The 26,755-nt window shown below is 38.7% G+C and overlaps 1 protein-coding gene across 6 annotated transcripts in view; it reads left to right on the top strand.

Moving 5' to 3' along the window:
* Window positions 1-5,210: 5,210 nt before the first annotated feature.
* The window catches only part of Znf800 (zinc finger protein 800), a 45,215-nt gene continuing 23,670 nt past the window's right edge, over window positions 5,211-26,755 (top strand). For 2 of the 6 annotated variants that reach the window (XM_076566604.1, XM_076566606.1), the window contains exons 1-4: window positions 5,344-5,484; window positions 6,360-6,478; window positions 21,709-21,852; window positions 24,570-26,262. In XM_076566604.1, the coding sequence (XP_076422719.1) occupies window positions 6,418-6,478; window positions 21,709-21,852; window positions 24,570-26,262 (1,898 nt within the window). In that variant the 5' untranslated portion in view covers window positions 5,344-5,484; window positions 6,360-6,417. Of the gene's footprint in view, window positions 5,744-6,359; window positions 6,479-11,063; window positions 11,160-21,708; window positions 21,853-24,569; window positions 26,263-26,755 lie in introns of all 6 variants that reach the window. The other 4 variants (XM_006979367.4, XM_076566605.1, XM_076566602.1 and 1 more) reach the window with 4 other exon arrangements.

Consider the following 26,755-nt stretch of genomic DNA (forward strand, 5'->3'; position numbering starts at 1 on the left):
AAACCTGATGACCAGATGTCTCTATAATATGCTGACTTATATTCCTTTGTATATATTTCCAAGAGTGGTATAGGTGGATCACAAGGTAGTTTTTAGTTTTTGTGAACTTCCATAGTGATTTCAATAGATGGTCCTGGGAAAATTGGATATATATGTATAGAAGAATGAAACTAAATCCTAAATTTGTACATATTTTTCACTATGTACAAATATAATTTTTTTTATTTATTTTGGGCGGTGGTGGCGCACGCCTTTAATCCCAGCACTTGGGAGGCAGAGGCAGGCGGATCTCTGTGAGTTCAAGGCCAGCCTGGTCTACAGAGCGAGATCCAGGAAAGGCGCAAAGCTACACAGAGAAACCCTGTCTCAAAAAACCAATAATAATAATAATAATAATAATAATAATAATAATAATAATAAATTAATTAAAAATTGAAACTATCAAACTACTTTAGGAAAACACTTCAAAATACAGGTATAGACAATAACTTTTTGAAAGGGATCCAAGCCGGGCAGTGGTGGTGCATGCCTTTCATCCCAGTATACTACAGAGTGAGATCCAGGACAGTCACCAAAACTACAGAGAAACCCTGTCCCAAACAAACAAACAAACCAAACCAAACCAACCAAACAAACAAACAAAAAACAAAAAAAGGGACCAAAAGCTGAGGCAATGATTACAATAGGATTGCATTTAAAAAAAGCTCTGTACAACAAAGAAAACAATGAACAGAGTGAAAAGACAGCTGTGGAATTGGAGAAAAATCTTTTCCAGCTACACATCTGACAGGGGACTAATGTTTAGACTATACAAACAATAAGCAAACCCCAAACTCAAATAATTCAGTTAATGAACTGACAAAATATAAGATGGCCAATCCATACATGAAGAAATGCTAAACATCTAGTCACCATGGAAACACAAACTGCTGAGGTTTTTGTCTCACCCATTAAAAAGTAAGTATCATTAAAAACAATAGCAAACACTGTTGAGGATGTGGGAAACAGGAGCCCTTATACATCACTTGTGGGAATGTAATACAGTATGCTGGACTTTTGACCTGCTTTGACTAAAAGCATGTGGTGGATATGATGTTATAGAACTCCTGAGGTGCTACAGCTCTCACTGGACTGGCTTGGCATGCTGCTACTGCATGAGGAAGTCCAAGCTCCTCACCTTGAGGATCAAAGGCTACACTGAAGGATTCCAGTCATCACACAGCACTAGCTGCCAGCTATGTGATACATTCAGTCAAGCCTCCAGATGAGCAGCAACTTGGTGACTCAGACAAGGCTAACCCAAATTACTGATCTACAAATTGAGAGCATATACAATAGCTTGATGCTCCAGTGGTGGCTTGGTATGCAATAATTATGTGTGTGAATGTGTCTTAGTCTCTAACACTGAGAATAAGAAAGAGTAACTTTAAACCATATAGTAGAATTTGGGTTACTCAATAGGATGTACTTCTAGACTTTAAGAAGTAATATCAGTTTGAGCCAGAGAGATTCTGTCCCCCCCCCCCAAAAAAAATCAAAGCTGTTATAATTTATCTAGACCACTCATTTCTGTGACCAAATATCTGATATCTCATTATCTAGACCAAATATCTCATTTCTGTGACCAAATAACTCAAACAGTAGGGGGCCTGTGGCTCATGTTTTCAGAGGTCCCATTTCATACTTCTTGGCTTCATTGGCTCTGGGACCCAAAGTGAGGCAGGCAGAACATCACAAGCAAAATCATATGGCAGAACTGTTCATCTCCTGGTAGGCAGGAAGAACAAACAGAGAAAGAGACCTGGACCAGATATAACCTTCACTGTTACATCTCCAGTGATCTTCCTCCAGACAAACCCTGAGTCCCAAAGTTTTCACACCTCCCAAAACAGTGTCACCAAATTGGGAAAAAATGTTCAATATATGGACCCTTGGGATATAGTTCACATTCATACCTGGGATGATTTGTGAACACTGTCTATAAAGGTAGAGTGAAAATTCTAGGTAACCAAAATTTCTTTAAGTTCTAGAGCACCATAAAATTTCAGCTAAGTGCTTATGACTTAGCTACTCCATTTTGACTTCATGTTTATTGAGTAAGGTTCTCTTGTAGCTCAGGCTGGCTTCAAATTGTCATGTAGACAAGAATGGCCTTGAACTCCTTCTACCTTTGCCTCCTGGGATCACTATGTCCACTGTGTACATAGTATCCTGACATATCACACCTTTCAAGCTGACGGGATCTATTGGTTCATCCTTCACATAAATGTGATGGATCCCAAACAGCTATGATATAGTGAGGGCAATAGTGGCTAAATTCATGAGTTCCCATGTCAAATTGCTTCAGATGTTGGCTCATCAGCCTGTCAGCTGCAAATCTATTTTTTTTTAACCTCAGTTTCACTATAGAATGGAAGAGGGAAATATCATTGGATTGCTGATGGGATTAAGAGTTAGTACTTGAAAACATTTTAAGGACTAAATGCCGTCTTCTATATTAGTACTCTCATTACAGTAGGGAGCTACCCAGGTCTGGACAGCAGTTAGTCTGGTCACTTAGTATTTCTGGGTCTCTGTCTTCTTAGGTATAAAGTAAGGTTTACTACATAATTTATTTTCATTTTTAAAATTCTATGACCCAGTGTTTAGGGTCTGTTTTATCTATATCTCAATTTTGTCTGTATTTTTCATATTTTTAAAAAATTTACTTAGCAATTTTAGGACCTTCTAGTGATGACCAGATATTGGTAACACTGCGCTTATAAGTGATAATTTTTATTAAAAAATTAAAAACATTTATATGAGTGTTTTGCTTGCATGTATGTAATTTGCACCACATGTTTCTGGTGCTTCTGGAGGTCAGAAGGGGGTTGGATCCTCTGGAATTGGAGTTATAGTTGTGAGTCACCATGTGGGTGCTGGGAACCAAACCCAGGTCCTCTGCAAGAGCAACAAGTGCTTTTAACCACTGAGCCATCTCTCCAGCCTCCATGAAACAAGTTTTAAAACTAATACCTGGCAAGCAAACATTTAAATTCCCATACATAGTACTTTCCAGGCTTAGAAAAATTTAGTATTTATTTTTATGCATGGGATAAATACTTAATTGTATAAAATTAAGGAAAATATCATTTGAAACAAAAATATTTTACTTCAAATTTAACCACTCAACTATCTCCAACGTTGATAGTCTTGTCTCTCATTTTTTCCATTGAAGTTTTGAGTGGTGTGTATATTTTTGTATTTATTTTGTGTTTTACTATTTTATATAATTTCACATAACTATAGCCATTTAAAAGAGTGGAATTTCAACTATTTACAGAACACTGTAAGATATGTTAACAGCTTTCCTTTCGACTGTTAACTCTTATTAAAATCTTCTATGCTTCAGACAAAAGCGTCTATAATTGTAGCTCCATTACATTTCAAAAAAACCCATCATTTTGGTTCCATACAGCTAATATTGGACAAGATAATTTTTGTGCATATGTGATATACGGATTGTGTGTGAACAGGATAAAGGTCCATGTTGTATGTCTTCAGTTGCTCTCAGGTCTCTAACTGAACCCAGGCCTCATCCGTTTGGTTATGCCAGCTGGCCAGCAAGCCCCGGGATTCTTCTGTATTGGTCTCCTTAGCACAGGGATTGCAGGTGCACTGCCACCACGGACTTGGTATTTTTTCTTTTTTTCCCCATATTTTTTTTTTTACTGATTCTTTGTGAATTTCACATCATGTACCCCAATCACACTCATTTCCCAGTCCGTCCATATCTGCCCTCCACCCTTGTGGTATTTTTTTTTCTTTTTGTTTTTTGAGACAGGATTTCTCTGTGTAGCTTTCTTTGGCTGTCCTGCAACTCACCCCATAGCCCAGGCTGGCCTCGAACTCAGAGATCCGCCTGCTTCTGCCTCCTGAGTGCTAGGATTAAAGACGTGCGCCACTGCCGCCGCTCTGCGGTATTTTTTCTAATATGGGTTCTGGGATCAAACTCAGGTTTTCTTGCTAGCACTTTACTGACAATGTCATCTTCCCAAAGTTCGATTTTTAGAGGTTGTATAATACCATCACATAGAAGGAGCAATTTATAGCATATTGACCTATAATCTCCATGTTTCTTGACAGTGGGACAGATCTGCAGATCATTTTTCTATCCTATTCTGTTCTAATTGGACAGGACCTATGCAAGCATTCTATTTAACAATCCTACTAATTGTTTACAAACTCCATTTGTTTATAAACTTTGGGATTTTCAAAATGGATTTTGGTGATTTTCTTTACAAACACAGAGCTGAGTGGGGTGGCCAGCCTGTAACCCCAGCTTTGAGAAGTAAAGTGCAAACAAAGGCAGGAGAATCCTGAGGTGAAGGTCAACCTGGACTACTCAAGTGAGTTCCAGGCCAGCTGAGTGACTTAGCAAGACCATGTCAAAAATAGAGCCAATCTTCCTAAAATTTATTGTTTCGGAAGCTCGCAAACTGGAAGCTTAAGTAAGATAATCGTGGTTTTCGTTATTCTTAATAAGGGCAAATGGGCGCTCTTAAACTATCCTGACACACACACTTGAAGTTATCAAGGGCAAGAATTCCATTCTCAGAGTTAGGAAGATAAGGGCAGCAGCTCCTCGACATGAGAAGCAGCTCGAGGTTTGCAGACTTGACAGAAGATGGTCATCTTCAACCTTCGGGGATTTTCCAAAGAAGCAAAGTGCGTGCTAGCCAAGGGATCCAACCTCACTTTCAGGTTTGCACCATCAGGACTCTGCAGGAGTACCAATCTCCTACCAATCGTCCTCCTCCTGGGAGCCTGATGGAGACTCTTGTCTCCCAAGTTCCAGAAGGCACACTTACACAACTGTTGGCTAGCCAACACCTGGCAGCCTTTTCGTATCGAGTCTACTTCGGGCTCACACTCTGCGTCGCCTTCCCCAGCCTGCCTGGTTCGGGTCGGCCGAAGCGCGCAGCGCGAGCAACAGTTTGGTGGCCGAGTGAGAACAGCGCGTGCCCGGAGGAGGACGCGCCCGCGGCTCTCACACCTCCGGACGCACGCAGCCTGGGGCCGGGGCTCCGCAGCCGGCGGCGGCGGGAGGACGCACGGGCGCGCGCCGGCGAGGCCCGCCATCCGCCCCGCCGCCCTCGGCGCCGCCAGCCCCGCAGCCTCGCCCCCCCCCCCCCCCGAGGCGGGCCCCGCGCGCGCGTCGCCTCCCCACCGGGGCTGCCCGCCAAGCGCATGCGCGCCGCGCTGCCGGGCGTGCCGGCCACACTCCCCCCACCCACTCCGTGAGCTTGTCACTTCCTGCCCTCGCCCCATCTCCGTCCGGGGTCAGTCAGTCGCTCCCTGTCGCAGCCGGAGACTTCTCTGCTTCCCCCTTCCTACCCTCTCCACGGCGGTCGCTCCGGCTGTCCGGGGAGGGGGCGGCCGAGAGAAGAACGGGACTGACTTCAATAAAGTTTCCCGAAGCATCTGCTACCCGCCAGGCCCCAGGTGGGGGACCCGCGCAGCTACCCGCCCCTCTCCAAAGCCCGGGGGACCGTTGCAGGTGGAGCGGCGCTGAGGGGAGCCGGGCTCGGCGCGGCCGTTGCTCTGGCGAGGGGCGCCTCAGTCCTGCCCGCTCTGGTTCCAGCTCCTTCGGCTACTGCGCCCGGCGGTTCCTCCTGTCAACTGCCTGCGCCCGCGCGCCGCCAGTTCGCCGGCCCGGAGCGCCGAGGGCCGCCTTGAGCCGCAGCCGCGGCCCGAGGACGTGGTGAGCTCTAGCGCTTCCGCGTCCGCGCCGCCGGGGGATTCTTTGGGAGCGCGCCGGGCCGCAGCCCGCTGGGCTTGGCGCGGTGCGCCGGTGGGGGGGGGGGCTGCGCCAGGTGGGGCCCTCCGCCGCGTCGTGCGCCCCGGCTGGTGCCGCGGCCCGTTTGCCCGCTCGGCCGGCCGGCCGCCCGTCCCGGGAGTTGAGTAAGTTGGGCGCACTTGGCGGCGCGGACGCGACCTGCTCCGGGGAGACCCCGACGCACGTGCGTGGCGGGAGGGCGCGAGCTTGTCCTCGGCCGCGCAGGGGCTCCGGTCGCGCCCCGCTCTCCGCGCGCTCGCCCGCCCGGCCCGGCCCGGCCAGCGAGGCCGCAGCCGCCTGCGCAGCCCGCCAGGCCTTGGCCGGCGCGCCGGACGCTGCGTTTCCGGGTAGGGCGATGAACCTGTGCGGGGGGACTTGAGGCTTAGAGGCCCGGCGGGCGTCCGTTTCTTTGCCGAGCAGAAGGTGCGGGCCCCGGGGTGGGAGAGCAGAGGGCGCTTGGTGGGAATGGTCGGTGGAGATTGCAGCCACAGCCACCCCGCGAAGTTCAGGGTCGGTGACGGGTTTGTGCTTCTGTCCACAGCCAAGCCGCAATGAAGAGCTTCTCACAGTAAAGAGAAAATAGGTCGTACTCATTAAAAATGCCTTTGAGGGACAAATACTGTCAAACTGACCACCACCATCACGGATGCTGTGAACCAGGTAAGTCCGTTTTCTTGCCCAGTGTCTTTGCTCTCCTCAGAGCCACTGTGCCTTCAGTGTTGTCTCTAAGAAGTCTTTGCTAACTAACGCAGGGTCTGTTTCTCTAGCGTAAAACCAAAAGCCTGGACAAACTAGAGATCTCCCTTGCTTGATCCCCTAGAGAAAGTGCTGCAAGTGTCACCGTCAATCATTTCCACAAGATCAGTCAGCTGCTTTTCCTTTTTCAAAGCTTTCAGTTAGTGGTTTACTCCACGCTCTGAATGTTTCAAACGGAAGGAAAAGGCAAAGCTAGATAGACAGGTGGTGGAATGCTAGCATTCATCTTCATGAAAATTGCTTATCACTGAAGTAAGTTTCCCAAGCTGTTTTTTTTTTTTTAACCGTAGGATAATGTTTATGCCCCGCCCCCCTCCCCAAACCCTCAAATGTTTAGTTTGGGTCAAGAAGATTGATTGTACTTGAAGGGGAAAAAAATTTTTTTTTAAATTTAAAAACATCTAAAATGTTTGGGATAGAATTTATTGTATTGCAAATTACTTAGAATACTTAAGTATATTTCAGGTATTCTCAGTTGAAGTGATTCGGTTAAATTTATGATATTAAAACTTTTTGACTCATGAAAAATATTAGTGGATTCTAATTTGATAGACATTGATTGTACTTGTAAGATTGTTCTTAGAACTTTGGCCTTAACTTAAAAGGGCATCATGGAAAACATACTGTCACTACAGATAAAGGCTGTTTTATTCTAGTTCAAAGACAAGTGTTTATCGCATTTTACTTAAAAGTTACCAGAGTTGGTATGTTGTTTTCTACTTTGGCTTGTTTTTAATTGAAATATTTTAATTACACTCGTGTATTTAGGTTTTTACCATAGTTTATTTTAAATAATTTTTTTGAGAAGGGAAAAATGGTAGTAATAAAGGGGAAGAAACTCCTTTTAAGAAAACATGGCTGAACATGACACTAACCATTTGGCTCCAGCCTTATGTCTCTTGTATTTTGTTGTATCAGTAATAACCTAATTGAACACTTGCCTCCAGTTTTTATTCAGCTCCTGGCCCATCTAACGTCAGCTCCCTTCATGCTGACATCTTGTGTATCTGAGGTGAAGATGTATTGCTTACAGTCTGGAGTTGAATAGCATTTACTATTTGCTCATTCATTTCTTTAACAAGTCATTATTGAGCATCTCTTAGGTGCCAGGTGTTACCCAAGGCAATGGGGATATAAATGGTGAAGGAGACAGTGCTTTCTTTATAGCTTTTGAGTGGGAAGAGATAGATTTAAACAAATAAATAAGGTAATTTCTGAACATGATTTATGTTAATTAAGTATTTAAAAGACTTAATGCCTTTAAAAATGCTTCCTGGAATTTAATTTTCTAAGGTGGATTGAATTTTTTCTTTCCCATTAATAAGAAATTAGTAAATACCATTAATTAAAAAAATTAAAAGTTACTGCTTATTAATATTTTCTTCCTTAGGTAAAACTAAATACTTAGGAATGTTTATTTCAATGGAAAGCTAGACATTTGCTGACTTTTAGGTTAGTTCATTATCATTATTTCAGGAAAGGCCTGTGCTGAGTGGGGACATTTCCAGATCTGAAAGAAGTATGGTATAATAGTGATTAAGATGTCCTCAGATGGAGGGATGATGATGTGATGTTTGAGAAATTCTTTAATGGGTTTCATGAGTGGTCTGTCTTCATTTGCATTACGAACAGAGGGTGAGACCTCAGATGAGAATGTTCCTGAAGAGACCATTATGTTTTGATGGAATGGGTCAATTTATAGTGAGAGGTGGCATTAGAAGTCTGTCAGTACACACACACACACACACACACACACACACACACACACACATTCTCATTTTGACAATTTTTTAAAAAGAAGTTTTCAGCCGTTAAAAGCACAATGGTACAAGGAATCTGATGTAAGCATCATGCACTTAATCATTTATCAGTACATAGAAAATCTCTTTTCCATCATCTTTTCTTCACCTTCCCTGACAATTCTCTTTTCTATTCTCCAACTGCTCCCCCAACTTCTGTATTTTGGTAACAAATCCTGGATATCATAATTAGAAAGATCTTTTAAGGAGCTTGTTTTAAGGCAGGCAAGAACTACAAAAACAGGTGCTCTCGGAAGAGTGTAAAGTAAAATGTTCTGAGGGTTTGGGTGTTTTTTGTTGTGGGAGATAATTTTTTTGAAATGTTTATAGCCTGGATGAGTCTGGTCATTTGATCTTGGAACAGCTAACAGGTTATATAAAAGGACATTTTAGAATGTTACATGTATGTATATATATATGTATATATAGATGTATACACACATGTATACATATAGATGTATACATATACATACATATATTTACAAACACATTTCAAATGAAAAAGTATATTTTAACAGTGGGAGCTACACAGATATGTCTACTGAATAAATGTGTCCATGCAGACAGAGCCAAGACATCAGGCTTATTTAGAATGTTGTCTCAGGGTGTGTATGTGCTCTAGTGGAAGTGTTGTGAGGTGGTTGATAAGACACTTTGCTCTAGTCCTGAAGTTGGATATTGTCACATGGAAGTGGAAGTGGTGTATTACAGAAAGTTTCTGGAGCACACTCCCAAATGAGGAACTCTGACAAAGTCTCTTTCTCCTCAGAGCTCTCCTTTACCGTCTCTATTATTTTTCTTTTTTTCTGTTCTCTGCTTCTCTGCTTCTTGTCCCTTAGAAAGCCAAACTGTAGTTCTCTACAGTTGGTAGATTTTCACTCTCTTTGTAGATAGTTATGCTTTAAAGTTATTAATTGCTATCATACACAAGTTCTGAAAAGTGATCCCTCTAACTCAGCACTAACAGACTGCTAATAAACCTCTGCTCTTGTCTCTCTTAAAGGTTGATTTGACTTACATTTTGTGAAAAGATTGTTTTTGGTGCAAGGAAAACAGTTGTACGTGATACTGCTGATGTTGCTGGAATGTTTACTGAGCACTTGCTATATCCCAGGCTGTGTTTTGATTACTTTTCGTCATATCTTATTTAATAATTACAAAGTACCTTTCTTTGGTAATTTGTTAGCTCCATGTTAGAGACAAGGAAAAGGGATCTGACTGAGCATTTAGCTGTCTTAGTTATACCTCAGCAAAGAGCCACATAATTGACATGCAGGAGTGTGCCTTGGAGTCTTAAATTTCTTATTACTGCAGTTACTGTCAGTGTTCACAGACTGCGTTAGTTGTCTGTGTAAATTCTTTTTACGTACCTAAAGTGTTTACAATTTTATTTGGTGAGATGATACGGTCCTGAGAAGAGGTTCCTCTTACTTGAGTACTTGAAGTATGAAGGAGAGTCTAGGGCTGCATCTGTACGCATAACACCATAGCCTCAGCTAATCTGTGTCAGGAATGGAATTGCTCTCCAGGCCTAAGATGTAAAGCAGCAGTAGCACATCCAGTTGAAGGGAACTTGCTGCCCCAACCCCTACACAGAAACAATGGTCCCTGGGTTATGATGGCATTAGTTGGGTAGGACATTATATTCTTAAAAAGGAATTAAATTGGCCAGTTTTTCTTCACTACAGCCTGCTATTTGACAAGTGATAGAAACACAGTTGTCCTTCACAGCTACCTTGTGTCACATGATCTTATTTTTCTGCTCATTGAGAATTTTGCAAAGGGAAGGGGCAGTAATGCACTAGATATGAAAGTGAAAATTTTTATTTTTAAAATGGAAAAGTTATTTTTACTTTACTTCTAAAATGCCTAATTTTTATGCTCTGAAGTAATAGAAATGCAAGGCAGAAAGTGAACATTATCCTTGATAAACCTCCCTGACAGAACCTTTGCTAAATTCTGTTGGTACCCTTCCAAGATAACTTTCTCTTACCATCTACACACATACTGATAGCAACTAAAGTTATGTATTTCTGTATCTGCATAAATATGTATTAATGTAAATAGGTCATAGTCTATACCCTGTTTTTATTATTTAACAATACTGACATCCTTTGTTGTCAGTACAGTGGAGCTGTACTGGCTGGTGCTTTTCAGCTGTTACGTGACTATTTTATAGCTTTTAGTTTGGTCCCTATAAAGAGACTTCGAAATTTGAAGTTTCTCTCAGTTAATACAGTGCTACAGAGTACTTGAATGGAAGTCTTGTATGCCTATAATTGTATACTTGTCTATTTCTTTCTTAGGCAGTTGGGTTTGAGTTTTGTTCTCATGATTGTCCAGGGTGCTTGATCAGGTGATTTTTTTTTTAAGGCTTTTGGAAGGGTTAACTGGGTATAGTTAAGCCACCATAGCCTTAAGGGTTTTTGTTAAGGTAGTTCTCTAAGGGGAATAAAAAGGCAAACAGTATATACTGATGCCAAAGGAGTAAGCGTTGGCTGTTAGACCTAATAACTAGCCTTGATTGAGTCTTTAATACTGAGAATGATTGAGATTTTCCCTCCATTGCTTCATTTGTCTTATAATTCTCATTATTAACATGATTGTGGCAAACTATTGTTTGATTTAATAGTAAGTGATTTAAATAACCCTTTTTTGTGGGTTGGGGTGTGTGTTTGTCTCCCATGTAGTTTATATCCTGGAGCCTGGAGATCCTCCTTTGTTACAGCAACCACTACAGACATCCAAATCTGGTATTCAACAAATAATTGAGTGCTTTCGATCAGGTATGAACATTTTAGTTATATTTTTCAGACATCACACAGTAATTAAAGACTATCTAGAAAGCCTGTATATTGGTTTTCTTTATAGTATATTTGAGTTGTCATATTTTTAAGACAAATGAATAAATATTGACCTAGTCTGGAAATTTTTATTCAATACTACCTACTAAATAGTAATTAAATTTTTTTTTTTTTACTGTAGTTTAGAGGAATCTAGTATATTTTTTTTTTTTTTTTAAAGATTTATTTATTTATTATACAACATGTATGACTGCAGGCCAGAAGAGGGCACCAGATCTCATTACAGATGTTTGTGAGCCACCATGTGGTTGCTGGGAATTGAACTCAGGACCTTTGGAAGAGCAGTCAGTGCTCTTAACCTCTGAGCCATCTCTCCAGCCCCAATCTAGTATATTTTAAGATAAAATGCTGTTACTTCTTAAGGCAGTCAATTATTCTGATTCTTTATAAACTTTGGTGTAAATTATATTAAATTATGTGAGATATTATTCTAGATTAATTTCTTATCATTTCTGTTTTAAGGGCTTACCTCCTGCCAAACTCTGGATTTTTCATTATCTTTACTAGAGCACAGGATAGAAAAAAAGACTTGTTCTAGCCCTGATATCTTCAGATACGTTTATTAAGATTTATTCCTTTTCTTTAAAATTTTATTTTACATCTATGAATGTTTTGACTACCTGTATGTCTGTGTACTACTTGCTTGCCTGGTGCCCACAGAAGCCAGAAGAGGGCATTGGAGCCCTTGGAGTATAGTTATAAACAGTTATTACCTGCCATGTGGGTGCTTGGGAATTGAACCTGGGTTCTCTGGAAGAGCAGTGAGTGCTTTTAACCTCTCATCCACTTGTCCAAACCCAAGCTTCTGTTTCTTGTAGATTATTATAGGAATTGGCTATGTTATATTTGTGCAGTTACAGTTCAATGCTTTAGAATAGGTGTTATGCATTACATTTAAGTGATTGAGAAGTGAGGGCTTCTTTGTTACCAGTGAGATCATAGATTGCTATGATTCTACAACTCCTTATGTATTTTTCATAGATTTATGTTCTGACATCACCGTTCAGTCAAGCATCAATAAGCAGATAAATATAATGAATTGGCACCTAATTAATGGATAGTAGGATCTCATCATTATTTTTTTAAAAAAATAAGTTTTTTGAAGTCCTTGTTTAAAAATAGTATAGGGAGGGATTGGAGAGTTGGTTCAGTGGTTAAGAGTGCTTATCCTTGCAGAAGACCCAGGTTCAGTTTTCTGCATCTATGTAACAGTTTATAGCTGCCTGTAACTCTTAATTCCAGGGGAACCAACATCCTCTTCTCATGCAGGTGACTTCATACATGTGATATGTATATATGTATGTATACATACATACACACACACTCAGGCACACACAAAATACATTAATAAATTGTTTTTAAAGAAAAAAATTGTAGAGAAGTGAAATAAACATTTGCTTTATTTTATGATTCAAAAAATAGATTAACTTTTTCTCTGAGCTCCAAGAACCATTTTGTGGACTTAGACATGGCTTTTATGTCTGTTGTCTTTACTACAAGAAGTGTCACAGTGCCTGTCTTTATGCCTATCTTTATGCTAGGTGTCTACCTGATTTTGAATATTTGTTGTTGTTACTTTTGATACCCATCCTTGATTAACAGAAGAATCTAAAGTCAAAGTCACCTATGATGAATAAACAACTTTCATTTGTTAGGAGTGGTTTATATTTCTTGCATAAGAGAATATTAGTTCATTTCTGTTTGTTTTAGCAGTTTTAAAACAGAGATAAATATTTTTTTGTTCTTTGTAATGAAAATGAGAATAACAGTTTTTCCCATTTAGTAGTATAACTTGGTTTCTTTTAAAAAATTCAAAATTTAGAGTTAAGGTTACTTTTTACTGCCTTAGTTTATTACTGTATTATTTTATGATTACTACATAAATGATTTATCTCATAAAATGCTTTTCAGAAGATTATGTATACAAAGTTTGTGTGTTTTTTAAATTTTGGAAGGTGTTCTGTTGCTGTAAAGAGACACCATGACCATGGCATCTCTTACAAAAGACTTTATCAAGGCTGGCTTACAGTTTCAGAAGTTTAGTTCATTATCATCATGGCAGGGAGAATTGAGGTATGCATGGCATGGTGCTGGAGCGGGAGCTGAGAGCTCCATCCTGGTCCACAGGCAGAGAGGGAGAGAGAGAGATACACTGGGCCTGGGTTGGGCTTTTGAAACCTCAAAGCCCACCCCCAGTGACAATTTTTTTTCAACAAGATCACACTTCCTAATCCTAATCCTTTCAGATAGTGCCACTCCCTGGTGACTAAGCATCCAAGTATATGAGCCTATAGGGGCTGTTGATGGTTGTTTTTCTCTTTTGCGGGGCTCGCCATCCAGCTCCCAAATAAGTACACAGGGAGACTTACTATTTCTTTGAATGCCCAGGCTTAGCTTTCCTCAACTTAAATTATCCCATTTACCTTTTGCCTCTGGGCTTTTTCTTTTACTTCTGTAAATCTTACTTTCACTCTTACTCTGTGGCTGGCTCCTTTTCTTGCTGTTTCTTCTTTTTTCCTCCCAGATTTCTCCTTCTATTTGTTCTCTCTGTCCACCAGCCCCGCCTATCCTTTCTCCTGCCTGGCTATTGGCCATTCAGATCTTTATTAGACCAATCAGGTGTTTTAGACAGGCACAGTAACACAGCTTCACAGAGTTAAACAAATGCATCATAAAAGAATGCAGCACAGCTTTGCATTATTAAACAAATGTTCCACAGCATAAACAAACACATCTTAAAAACAGTATTCCACAACAGGGGCTATTCTCATTCAAACCACTAGAGAAGGAAACTAAAGATGAAATTAGTGTTTTCTTCCTGCACTACAGTCATTGGTTGTCTGTGTTTGCCAGTTCTTTACGACATAAGCTAAAGATGGGGCATTGAGATAGGTGATCGGAATTGATGTCATTCCATAGCTGTTTGTCTTCTGAAATGTGTTTGTTTTAGTTAGAGATTTTATTGCTGTGATAAAACACTATGACCAAAAGCGACTTGGTCAAGAAAAGGGTTTATCTTATACTTTTACATCACAGTCCTTCATTAAAGAAGTCAGGGCAGGAACCTGGGAACAGGAGCTGATGCAGAGGCCATGGAGGAATGCTGCTTACTGGCTTGCTTCCCATGGCTTGCTCAGCCTGCTTTCTTACAGCACCCAGGCCCACCTGCCCAGGGATGGCACCACCCACAGTAGACTGGGCCCTCCCACATCAGTCATCAATCAGGAAAATGCCCCACAGACAGGCCTAGAGACCAATCTAGTTGGGGGATTTTTTTCAGTTGAGGCTCTCTTCTCAGATGACTCTAACTTGACAAACAGTTGATACAAAACTAGCTACAAGTGCTTTTAAAAAAATTTCCCCAACACATTGAGTTATTTTTTAATATAGAAAATATTCTGAAATATATAATTTTTTAATAATAGAAAAATTCTGAAAATAACTATAATTTAAATTAGAGGTGATTTAGAAATGTGCAGAGTTGTGCAGAGAAATTAATTTTGGATTAAGGGAGAATTAATTCATTATTGTGTCCCATAAATCAGAAATTTTTATTTCCTCAGGACAATAATCTCTCACATACCTAGTCAATCTAAAGTCTACTGAAGCAGCTCTTTGTAGGACAAAGGTGTTTCAGGCTAAGGTAAACCTTAGGAGACTGATTTACGGGTTTAATGTTCATTCTAACCTGAGATTCAGTTCCTCCCTGACCCAGTCTTCTATAAGCACACCCTCAGTGACTCATCTCTTTCCAGCCTCTTTCCACTGTATCTAGGTCACACAACTTTGTGTTGAAAAAACTATCCTGGTAGTGCTGTGTATCCAATAGGTACTTGACAGTACAACCATGAAGTCCCTGAGTCTGCTTAGTAAGTGACATGCTAACTCAGGTTGGATAGGAGTGCTGTAGGATCAGCCTTCATCTTCAAGCTCAGATGTTGGTCTTCAACTACTGTGCCATCTTTGAGTTTCTTACTTTCTTCCTCCCACACTGGGCTGTCCCTGAGCTGATACTAATTCCTACCCAAACTGGAAACCAATAAAGGCCTCTGTCTGGAGAAGAAGTTGACTCATCTTCACCAGTTCATGTGTGCTGCATTGACTCCTGGGCAGTTTTAACCCATTCTTACTGTTTTAGATTTCAGTGTTTGTGTTTGCTTTGCACTAGTTTCTTGGCTTTAAATAAATTCTTTCTGGGGGGCAGGAAGGGAGAGAACAAGGGAATCTGTGGCTATTATGTAGAACTGAATAGTATTGTAAAAGAAAATTAAAAAAAATAAATTAATGTTCAAAAAAATTCTTTCTGACCTCTGCTATCTATTTATTTCTAATTGCTTGATTTGTAAAATTCAAGTAGTTTTTTTTGTGGGGGAGGGGTAAGAAGTGATAATGTGGATATAACAGTTTATAGGGCAAAAAGAAAGCTTCCCCTACCCCTTTGCACAAGTGACTACTGGTGCCTAGTTGTGTCCTCTTCCTTTTATCCATGCATAAGCATATTCTTGTTTCCTCCCAGTAGAAATGGTAGCAGATGTACATTCTTGTCTAGCTTTGCTTTGTGGGTAGATTTGGTTGTTGAAATTACTGTAGAGTTAAATGTGGCTCTAGATTTTCTACTCTGAACCCTGATGAATGACTTGAAACCCACTGTTTGCTCCAAATACTAGCCTCTGGTACTACCTCTTCCATGCCCTATGCTTTCCAGGAGTCTTATCATGCCTGAGTATATGCTTGTAGGATCACACCTGAGATGTGATGTCCTCAGGCTTCCCTCCTTTTCTTAACATGTTTGGCTGATCTTCCTTCCTCTCTCACTCCCTTCAAAACACAGTTTTGAAGAAAAAAAACACAACACCTTTAGATATTTACTGAACATCTTTTAGGTATTTATTTACACTGATTTAGTTGAGATTATATTTTGTTAGTCTCTTAGTCATCTTACAGAGGCAAAGAAGCTGTAGAATGCCCTAAAGTTAGAAACAGGAAAATGAGGGAAGGTGTCCAGCATTCAAACAAAACTAGTCTTTAATATGAAATTGACATGTTAAAATTTAAATGTATTATAAAAATAATATATCAAATTATAGAGAAAAGGTTCTGTACATATAGAATATACTATACTACTTCATGCAAAGAACTTCATCATCCTCTCCCCAGGAAAGAATAAATTGTTAATTTGTGGTATGCTGGTGAAAAATAAGTATTTTGTATAATGGTTCTTGTTGTTGCCTTCCTAGATTTTATCATCTCAAAGTTACTTTTTTTTCTGATTGACGTAACTTGAGTTAAAGTTAGTATAAGCCATGACTGAATTTATGATGCTTTGTTTTTAATTCTAGATAAGCTTAGCATGGAAGTAAGGTCTGTGAAAGGTATATAACAGAGATTGCTCGATTCTTTGATGGGATCTTTCTTTCTGTGTGTGTGTGTGTGTGTGTGTGTGTGTGTGTGTGTGTGTGTGTACACCTGTGTACATGAGTGCAGTGTCTGAGGAGTCCAGAAGAGGGCATCCGATTCCCTGGAACTGGAGTTAATAGGCGGTTGTGAGCCACCTGACATGGATTCTGGGAACTGAAAGTAGTCATTTGGAAGAGCAGCAAGTGCTCTCAATCCTGAAACTATCTCTTCAACCTCTGGTATATATGTATTATATCTAAAGTTATATTATCTTAAAAAAAAAATGCCCGGCAAGTAGGTATAGTTTTAAAGTAATTTTATCCTACTTATAAATTTATGTGCCAGTATTCCATTATCAAAACTCTTACCCTTTGGCATTTTTTTTTTTTTTTTGGATCCTGGTTGATGATCTATTAAGCAGTTAGCAGTGACTTCTAATTTAATTTAAGAACCTAAGCAAGAAAGAGAGAAATTTTTTAAAAAAAGGAATTGTTTGGAGAAAATCAGCATGGTTCTGTTTCTCAGGATTCAGAATGTAGACAAACTTTATGTTGCTGTCTAGATGACCATGCCTGTTTCTTGGGTAAGGAGGAGTTTTAGTATGACAGAGGCTGTGTCTGCTGTGACAGTCAGAAAAATGGTAACTGATTGTAGCTAGAGTTTTCCTGCCTTGCCCACAGTCAGGACACATCTGTCACCCGCCAGTCCCACAGCCGCTCAGACCCAACCAAGTAAACACAGAGACTTATATTGCTTACAAACTCTATGGCCGTGGCAGGCTTCTTGCTAACTGTTCTTATAGCTTAAATTAATCCATTTACATAAATCTATACCTTGCCACGTGGCTTGTGGCTTACTGGTGTCTTCACATGCGGCTTGTCATGGTGTCGGCTGGCCGTTTCTCTGACTCAGCCTTCCACTTCCTAGAATTCTTCTCCTCCTTGTCCTGCCTATACTTCCTCCTGCCTGGCCACTGGCCAATCAGTGTTTTATTTATTGACCAATCAGAGCAACAGATTTGACATACAGACCATCCAACAGCACTTTTCGCCTTTTTTTTTTTCAATATAAGTGTCTGAGTGATTATTTTATACATGGATTGTGGGACTGCAGGGCTTGGTGGAACCTGGAGAGAAGCTCTCCAGCAACAGCTGACTTTGAAGAAATCCATTCTGTTCTGATGTGAAAAATATAACATCTTAAATGGTGGCTGAAACTAGAGGAAATCTTTTAATATCTGTTTATGCAACAAGACACATCTTACCTTTTCCTTTGTAAAATGTTTGTATGTGGAATTAGAAAACCTTTTTGATTATCAAGTCAACTACACATAGATTGAAAACAGTGATACTCATAAATATATAGAAAGTTATACTAGAAGTCATTCAGGCATTGTCCTGAGGATAGTGGTACAGGTGAATGTCCAAGAGAACTTTACCCTTAGGAATCGTAGCACAGTAGGTACACAGAACAGTAACTACGTACAGGAGAGTGGGGAAGGTTGGGTAGATGTAAGGGGTACTGGGAGTGCAGGTGAGAGCATCTTACAGGAAGGTCAGAGAAGGCACACTGGCAGAAGTGCCCTCTTACCTGGATCTGAAGTATCATAAGTGGGTCAGACCAGGGAAGGAGACGTTATAGTAAGAATAACATGGGTGATGGCAATACAAAGGACTGAGGAGCAAGAGAACATTTGTTGTATTTCTTATTAAATTTTTAAAATTTATTTTATATACCAACCACAGTTTCCCCTCCTTCCTCTCCTCCCATCCACCTCCCTTCTATCCCCTATCCACTCCTCCTCCATCTCCATTCAGAAAGGGTTTATTGTATTTCTGACCCAAAAGAAATTGGTGTGCCTGAGTCAACAGTAACTGGTGTGTGTGTGTGTGTGTGTGTGTGTGTGTGTGTGTGTGTGTGTGTTTGCATTTTGAGGAAAGTGTTTATAACTGATAGGTTAGAGGAGATAATTTTTTTGATGCCTATTGGGAGTAAGTAATATGCTCGCTACTGAATATAACTATTTAACTAGGATTAATTAAGAAATTGATGTCTTTCTTTTTCTATGATTGAGAGATCCTAGTGAACAAAGTGGTTACTTAATTTAAGGATATAAGCTTTTACCCTTCACTATTTTTAAATTAAGTATAACCATGTTTATATAAGATGGGTAATGTTTTCAATATGCTGCTATTCACTTATTTAAATTTAAAGTTGAATTAAATCTTAGTTTTTTTATTTTTAATTATTATGTCTATGTGTGTGTATATGTGTGTGGGTATACATATGAGTGTAGGTACTTGCATGGGCCAGAGATGTTAGAACCCTTGGGGAAATGGAGTTGTAGGCAGTTGTGAGCTGCCAGATGAGGGTGCTGAGAACCAAACTTGGGTCCTCTGCAAGAGCACATGCTCTTAGTCACTGAGCTGTCTTTCTAACCCCTTTAGTTGCATGTTTTTAGTTAAATAGATTCCTTTGTTTTTCTTCAACCTTTTTTCCTTCAATGTTTTGACTATTTAAAAAAAAAGATTTATTTATTTTTATTTTATGTGTGCAAGTGTTTTGTTTGCATGCATATTTGGTACCATATGCATCCCTGGTACCTACAGAAGCCAAAGAGGTTGTTGGATCCCCTGGAACTGGATTTATGGATGGTTGTGAGCCTCCACATGGGTGGTGGGAATCGAACCCAGGTCTTCTGTAAAGGCAGTAGGTACTTTTTACTGCAGAGCCATCTCTTGAGCCCCAAAGGTGTAGTCCAGATTGCCTTGCTCATGATCCTCTTGCCTCTGCCTCTTCAGTATATCCTGCTGCTGGTGCATTTACCACAGTAGGTTCTGTTGACAATTTTTAAAGGCAAGATTCAATCTCTATTTTGAATATAGTGGATCTTTTAATTTAGAATTAGTATGTAAAATTTTCATTTTTTTTTCTTCCCACTAGTCCTATATTCAGCTACATTTTGTGAAACTAAATGTACATCTGTTATAGAGATTTAACCAAAGTATTTCAGTCCCAGGTTTACCACATCTAGTTTGTTAATCATTTTGGGGCTAGTTAGGAACCAAATATAGCTGTCTATCATGAAATTCTTTTGTCATGTGAAATAACTAGTTTTGGTTCGTTTTGCTCTGTGATACAAGGTGGATGAACCAAAAATGCAGATATTATATAGCTCTTTAAGATAATATAACTAGACTGGATCAGATTTGTTATCTTTAAACACCTAGTAATGTTCTAATAACCCTTTAAGCAGTATTTTGCAATAGAATTTTGAGATATGACCCATCTTTAAAATGATGATAAGGGGTTGGGGATTTAGCTCAGTGGTAGAGCGCTAAGTAAAGATAGATTGCTAAAGATTGGGTTAGACACATTGAACTTTTATAGCCCCTACGATGTTTTTCTTTTATCTTTTTATTTATTCTTCTCTTATACAATACATCTTGACAGCAGCCTCCCCTTCCTCTTCTCTCAGTCCCCCCCCCCCCCCCCTCCAGATCCACTGCTCCTTCCTTTCCCTTCAGAAAAGAGCAGGCTTCTCAATGATATCAACCCAACATGGTATAACAAAATGCAGTAAGACTAGGCACAAACCCTCACATCAAGACTGGACGAGGCAACCCAGGAGGAGGAAAAGGGTCCCAGGCAAAAAAGTCAGAGATACCCCACTCCCATTGTTAGAAGTTCCACAAACACCCCAAGCTAAACAACCACAGTATGAATACAGAGGTTCTATAGTAGACCCATGCAGGCTCTCTGACTGCTGCTTCAATCTCTGTGAGCTCCTGTGAGCCCTGCATAGTTGATTCTGTTGGCTGTGCTTTCCTGGTGTCCTCCACCCCTCTGGCTCCTACAGTTGTTCCTCCTCCTCTTCCGAGATCTACCAGCTCCATCTAATGCTTTGGGTGTGACAGACCTTACAGTTTTAATTTCACTATATTAAGGTAGTTTATATTCTTCAGTAGTACCAGAGCTTTGTAGACAGTCAAATGCGTGTTAAATGATAGAACATTCAGTACTTAAGTGTTCTTAAGGGTATTATGCAGGATACCTTGTCAATGAAAGTAACAAAATTAAGGTATTTATTATTAATTAGTAAGTTACTATAGCAAAGACCTGTCGGAAGTAACAACAAAAAGTCTTATGCTTTATTCCTTGTGGATGCTTTAAAGAGTTTATGATTTTTGCCAATTATTTTATGTCTTTTGATCTTCTACCATAATGCTTAGATTCCTTAGGTCAGTAGCATTTCTCTGTTATTAGAACCGAACACCTTGTGGTTATAAATATAGTAAGCTTTGTGTTGGCTGCTTTGAGGATTTATAATCAATGGATAAGACAGATATTGGACTACAGTAATTATATTGATAAGTAATTGGAATTGGGGTAAGAGTTCTCATGGATAAAGGATTGAGATATATAAATTGATAACGCTATCAAGAAGCCTGAGCAAAATTCAAAATTCTTTCAGTAGAGAAAGAGATTCTCTGCTTTATCATGAAATAATATAACTCTATATTGGCCCAGAGCCTGAAGTAATATAACTGAAATTTAAAAGGATGTTTATAAATAATCCTGTGATAAGAATTTAGACCTTTAATGAATTGGGAAATGTGATAAAAACCAAAACCAAAACCTCTTATTTTTCACTTGCAGATTTAGAAAAGAGCTGGCTGAACTAGCAGAAAATTTTCAAGAGTAATAGGAAACATTTTCTCACCCTATTCCAGACCTACTGACTTAGAATCTCTAGGAAGGGCCATGTATATCTTTATTCTCACCTCACTTGAATGTTCAATCAGATGTCAAAACCACTGCCTTCGTATAGCCAGTGAATTGATTGGCTACTGAAGTAGAAAAAGGGCATCGTTTTTGGCTGTGTAAATTGCCAAATCATATAATATTTGCTTAGAACTTACTTTATCACTTAGTTAATAAATATTCTGTGGTAGAAATTGACATTATTTCTGTATTTTGTTTTCAGAGTAACTGTTTTTGAATTATCAACAGTTAATACCTTATTTAAAAGTGCTGGTCAGAGTTAATTTTCATGTATTTCTTTTCCCTCCAGGAACCAAACAACTTAAACATATTTTGTTAAAAGATGTGGACACTATTTTTGAATGTAAATTATGCCGTAGTCTTTTTAGAGGATTACCAAATTTAATTACCCATAAGAAATTTTACTGCCCACCAAGTCTCCAAATGGATGACAGTAAGTTTTATTTATATGCATTTTAGAGTTAAGTTTTTTTTTTTACTGCTTTTATGTATTTTGCACTAAAGTGGTATTCTAGTTATAGATAATTTAGTGATGGAGAATAAAATGAATCACTTGACATTGTTATATTTAGTTCCTTGGATAGTACTTTTATATCAGTGTTTTCCATTTGGATTTTCCTAATCTATGAATTTGTATCTGTGAGTATATTTATTTGTATTGAAATATTGTTTTTGAATGTTTATGTGGTTCATATAGTTTAGTTAGTATTTGAAAGTTACAATATTAAGCTATCTTTTAGGGAGCAATTTCATGGTATATTTCTTTTAACAACTTGTTGCTAAATGTGATTGATCACTTACTTAGATTCTCCTTAAGTAAATGAGAATGTTTCCAATAAATAGCAGAGAATGAGAAAATTAGTTGATATTTTGGGAATCGCAGAGAGCATTAAAAATATTTATTAATTTTTCTAGTGTTTTCTGGATCTTAATTTGAAGGTCAGATTTATTCTTAGTGGAATTTATTTAGATGTCACATAATCAGTGTTAGAGTATATCTAGACTAACAGGATTAGTACTTCTTGTGATGAAGGCAAGTGACATGCTAGTAGTCTTTGTAGAACCAAATGTCTGAATTAAATGTACTTTATTTGTATGAATAAATAAGTAATATGTACAGTGTTATTATTTTCTTACTTTAAAGAATTAACTCATTCTTTAAAACATAGTAATACTAAGTAACTTCCTTTTTTCTTGTTCAGGGATTTAAACTTTGTGGACTTAAAAAAAATGAGATACTTATCTTATTAGCCTGATACCATAGATATATTTTGGATCTTTTGCATTTCTCAACTCACCTTTTTTATTTTTAAGTTTTTTGGTAAGGAGATATAGTGCAAAAACTGAATAGTGGAGTATTTTTTTTTAATTATTATCAAACTATGTTAAGTGTGCTATAGATTGAATAAATATTTCATATTTGTCTAGAAATTTTTACATGAAGAATATGGTTATATTTTATGGAACTCATTTATAAGATAATTCTTCATGGTGTTTATCCATCCTGGGTTATGGAAACTTTGGGTTGGTTTTGCCAGTCTACAACTTTGAGACTAAAAATAGTAACATTTTTAGTTTTTAAATCTTTTTCTTTTTTTTGTTTTTATTTTTGTTTTTGTTTTTTCAAGACATGGTTACTCTGTGTAGCCCTGGCTGTCTTGGAACTTGCTCTGTAGACCAGACTGGCCTTGAACTCAGAGATCCACCTGCAAGTGCTAGGATTAAAGGTGTGGGCCACCATTATCTGGCCACTTTTTATTATTTAAGACAATCTATGTACTTGTATTTGAGCTTACTGAACTTTTTATTATTGAGCTATAAATTAAAAGGTATTCTAGAGGAATCAGTTTAAAATTTTAACATTTTAATTAAAGTAGTACTTTATTTCTTGATGTTTTTCATTATATTTAGGATGTAGAGGTAATTTACATAGTGTAAATTATAAATGGACTTGCCAGATTATTGTGCATTCTTCTTGGCATTTCTACACGTACTTTCTTTTGGCAGTTCTACATATACTTTTATGAAAGTATTACCGTGCTGCTTTACTACTTACAAAAACAAAGAATGGCTCTTGTCACACAAGGCTGAGGTCAGAGTTCGTGTCTCCAAAACCCCCATACATACAGGGTGGGCATGGTGGCCTGCCTGTAAGTCCAGCCTCAGAAAGTGGAAACGGGAATCGCTAAAGCAGGCAGACACATTAGGGAGTTGTAGGTTTGATTAAGAGAACCTGCTTCAATGGATAAGGTGATGTTGATGGAGGATGACTCCCAGCATCAACCTTGGGCCTTCGTATGCATACACACATACATGTAAACATACTCACACCCAAACACACCCATGAAAAATGAGGAAAAAGGGAAAGAGGATTAGAAGAACTACAATGGATTATGTTTTGATTTCTAAATAGTTACTAGATTTAGTATTATATTTGTAACTAGATTTTAGAGTTGTATGTGGAAACATAACGGATGTCAGCCAGTCTTGTTGCAGTAGACTATTTGGTTGCCTATAGAGGAGGTTGCTATTGTACAAGTAAGTAAAACTAGCTCTATTTGTAGATTAATAGTTTCTAACTGGTTGTTTGAGTAAAATTTTGTCATGTTGAGAAAAGACTGGGTTTTTATACCTCAAGCCATTTATGTTGGCTTGCAGACATTTTTTATTTCCATGAGATGTTCAACTGTCCCAGTAAAATTAAGTTACATTGTTTATTAGACTTACATTAGCTAGAATACTATTATATTGTATTAAAAATTATTTATATATAATAGCATCCTTCCTGATATTTTATCCAACCCAGGTTGTAAGAACTTGAGTTGGCTTTGGTTCTCTAAAATTTTCAGACTATAAATAAGTAATAGTATTTTTATTCTTTAGGACTATCCATGTGCTTATGTATTTTATAATAAGGGAACTTAGAAGTAATGATTCATATTTTATCTTTCGCATCTGATGATAAATTAAAGCAAAGTTTTAATTTAGTTAATAACTAGGTTTTATATTCATAAAATGCTGAAAAGTAGATAATGCTATAAAAAGAAACATACTACTAAAAGGTAAACTTCATTATATATTTTAAAATATTAGAGGGTTAGAATAGGTTAATCATGTCAGGTTAAAAACAATTTTTTTTTCCCTTAACAGACCTTCCTGATGTAAATGATAAGCAAAGCCAAGCCATAAATGATCTCCTAGAAGCCATATATCCAAGAGTGGACAAGAGAGAGTATATTATTAAGCTAGAACCCATAGAAACCAATCAGAATGCAGTGTTTCAATATATTTCAAGGACTGATAACCCTGCTGAAGTCACAGAGTCGAGCAGTACCCCAGAACAAACTGAAGTGCAAGTACAGGAGACAAGCACGGAGCAGCCAAAAGCAGTCCCAGACACAGATCCAGATGTGGTGGAAGCTGTGGAGCCTCCTCCTGTAGAGACTGTTGTAGATGAAGCTGCACCTCCCTCTGAGGAGCAACCTCAGGAATCCCAGGCTGACGTGGAAACGTCTGATAGTTCTGACCTTGGTCACCAGTTGATATGTTGTCTTTGTCGAAAAGAATTCAATTCTAGACGAGGAGTCCGTCGTCACATTCGGAAAGTGCACAAGAAAAAGATGGAGGAACTGAAAAAGTACATTGAAACACGGAAGGCTCCAAACCAGTCTTCGGAAGGACGCAGTAAGAGTGTTCTAGTTTCATTAAGCAGGAGCTGTCCGGTTTGTTGTAAATCATTTGCTACAAAGGCGAATGTTAGGAGGCATTTTGATGAAGTTCATCGAGGACTGAGGAGGGATTCAATTACTCCTGATATAGCAACAAAGCCTGGGCAGCCTTTGTTCCTGGATTCCGCTTCTCCTAAAAAATCTTTTAAGACTCGGAAACAAAAGTCTTCAAAGGCTGAATACAATTTAACTGCATGCAAATGCCTCCTTTGCAAGAGGAAATACAGTTCACAAATAATGCTTAAGAGACATATGCAAATTGTCCACAAGATAACTCTTTCTGGAGTGAACTCTAAGAGAGAGAAAGGCCCGAATAATACTGCCAGCAGTTCTGAAATAAAAGTTAAAGTTGAACCAGCAGAGTCTGTGGAATCTTCACCCCCTTCTATTGCCCATTCTCCACAGAATGAATTAAAGGGAACAAACCATTCAAATGAGAAAAAGAACACACCGGCAACACAGAAGAATAAAGTTAAACAGGACTCTGAAAGCCCTAAATCAGCTAGTCCTTCGGCTGCAGGTGGCCAGCAAAAAGTCAGGAAACCAAAACTTTCAGCTGGCTTTGACTTTAAGCAACTTTACTGTAAACTCTGTAAACGCCAGTTTACTTCCAAGCAGAACTTGACTAAACACATTGAGTTGCACACAGATGGAAATAACATTTATGTTAAATTCTACAAGTGTCCTCTCTGCACTTACGAAACTCGTCGGAAACGTGATGTGATAAGACATATAACTGTGGTTCATAAAAAGTCATCTCGCTACCTTGGGAAAATAACAGCCAGTTTAGAAATCAGAGCTATAAAAAAGCCTATTGATTTTGTTCTAAACAAAGTGGCAAAAAGAGGCCCTTCAAGGGATGAAGCGAAACACAGTGATTCAAAACATGATGGCACTTCCAATTCTCCTAGTAAAAAGTATGAAGTAGCTGACGTCGGTATTGAAGTGAAAGTCACAAAAAACTTTTCTCTTCACAGATGCAATAAATGTGGAAAGGCATTTGCCAAAAAGACTTACCTTGAACATCATAAGAAAACTCATAAGGCAAATGCTACCAATTCACCTGAAGGAAACAAAACCAAAGGCCGAAGTACAAGATCTAAGGCTCTTGTCTGGTGAGGAACAGTTACAGAGTTTTGTTCCCCCTCCCCCTCATCGAACTTAAAAAAAAAAAAAAAAAAAAAAGTCATTTGGCCATAATTTATAGCTGGTTCCATTTTAACACTTTCTTTGATAAATCATATAGCAGTAGGAACTGCAAGAGGGATGGTTATTGCTTTTATCTCTCAGTGACCTTTATTCCAGTAGCTTGGGAACAAAAGTTAATCTCAGAACTTGCCTTCCAGAGGACAATGCAATGTAGTTGTAGGTAGATGACACAGGGTCAGTGCTTTTGTTTTAACGTTGTAAAGTACATTTATTCTGGTCTATGTTTACATAGAATCTCATGTTGAACTAACTTGCACAGGTTTAATTTGACTCAGTCTACCAATTTTATTTAGTCTACTAATCCTCACGCATTGTAGGAAAGTTAAGTATATCATAATGAATTTATGAAGGAGATAATTGTAGGAAAAACATTTTAAGGCACTGTAATTATAAAAATTT

This window comes from Peromyscus maniculatus, chromosome 3, assembly GCF_049852395.1.
Source record: "Peromyscus maniculatus bairdii isolate BWxNUB_F1_BW_parent chromosome 3, HU_Pman_BW_mat_3.1, whole genome shotgun sequence".
Taxonomy (NCBI): domain Eukaryota; kingdom Metazoa; phylum Chordata; class Mammalia; order Rodentia; family Cricetidae; genus Peromyscus; species Peromyscus maniculatus.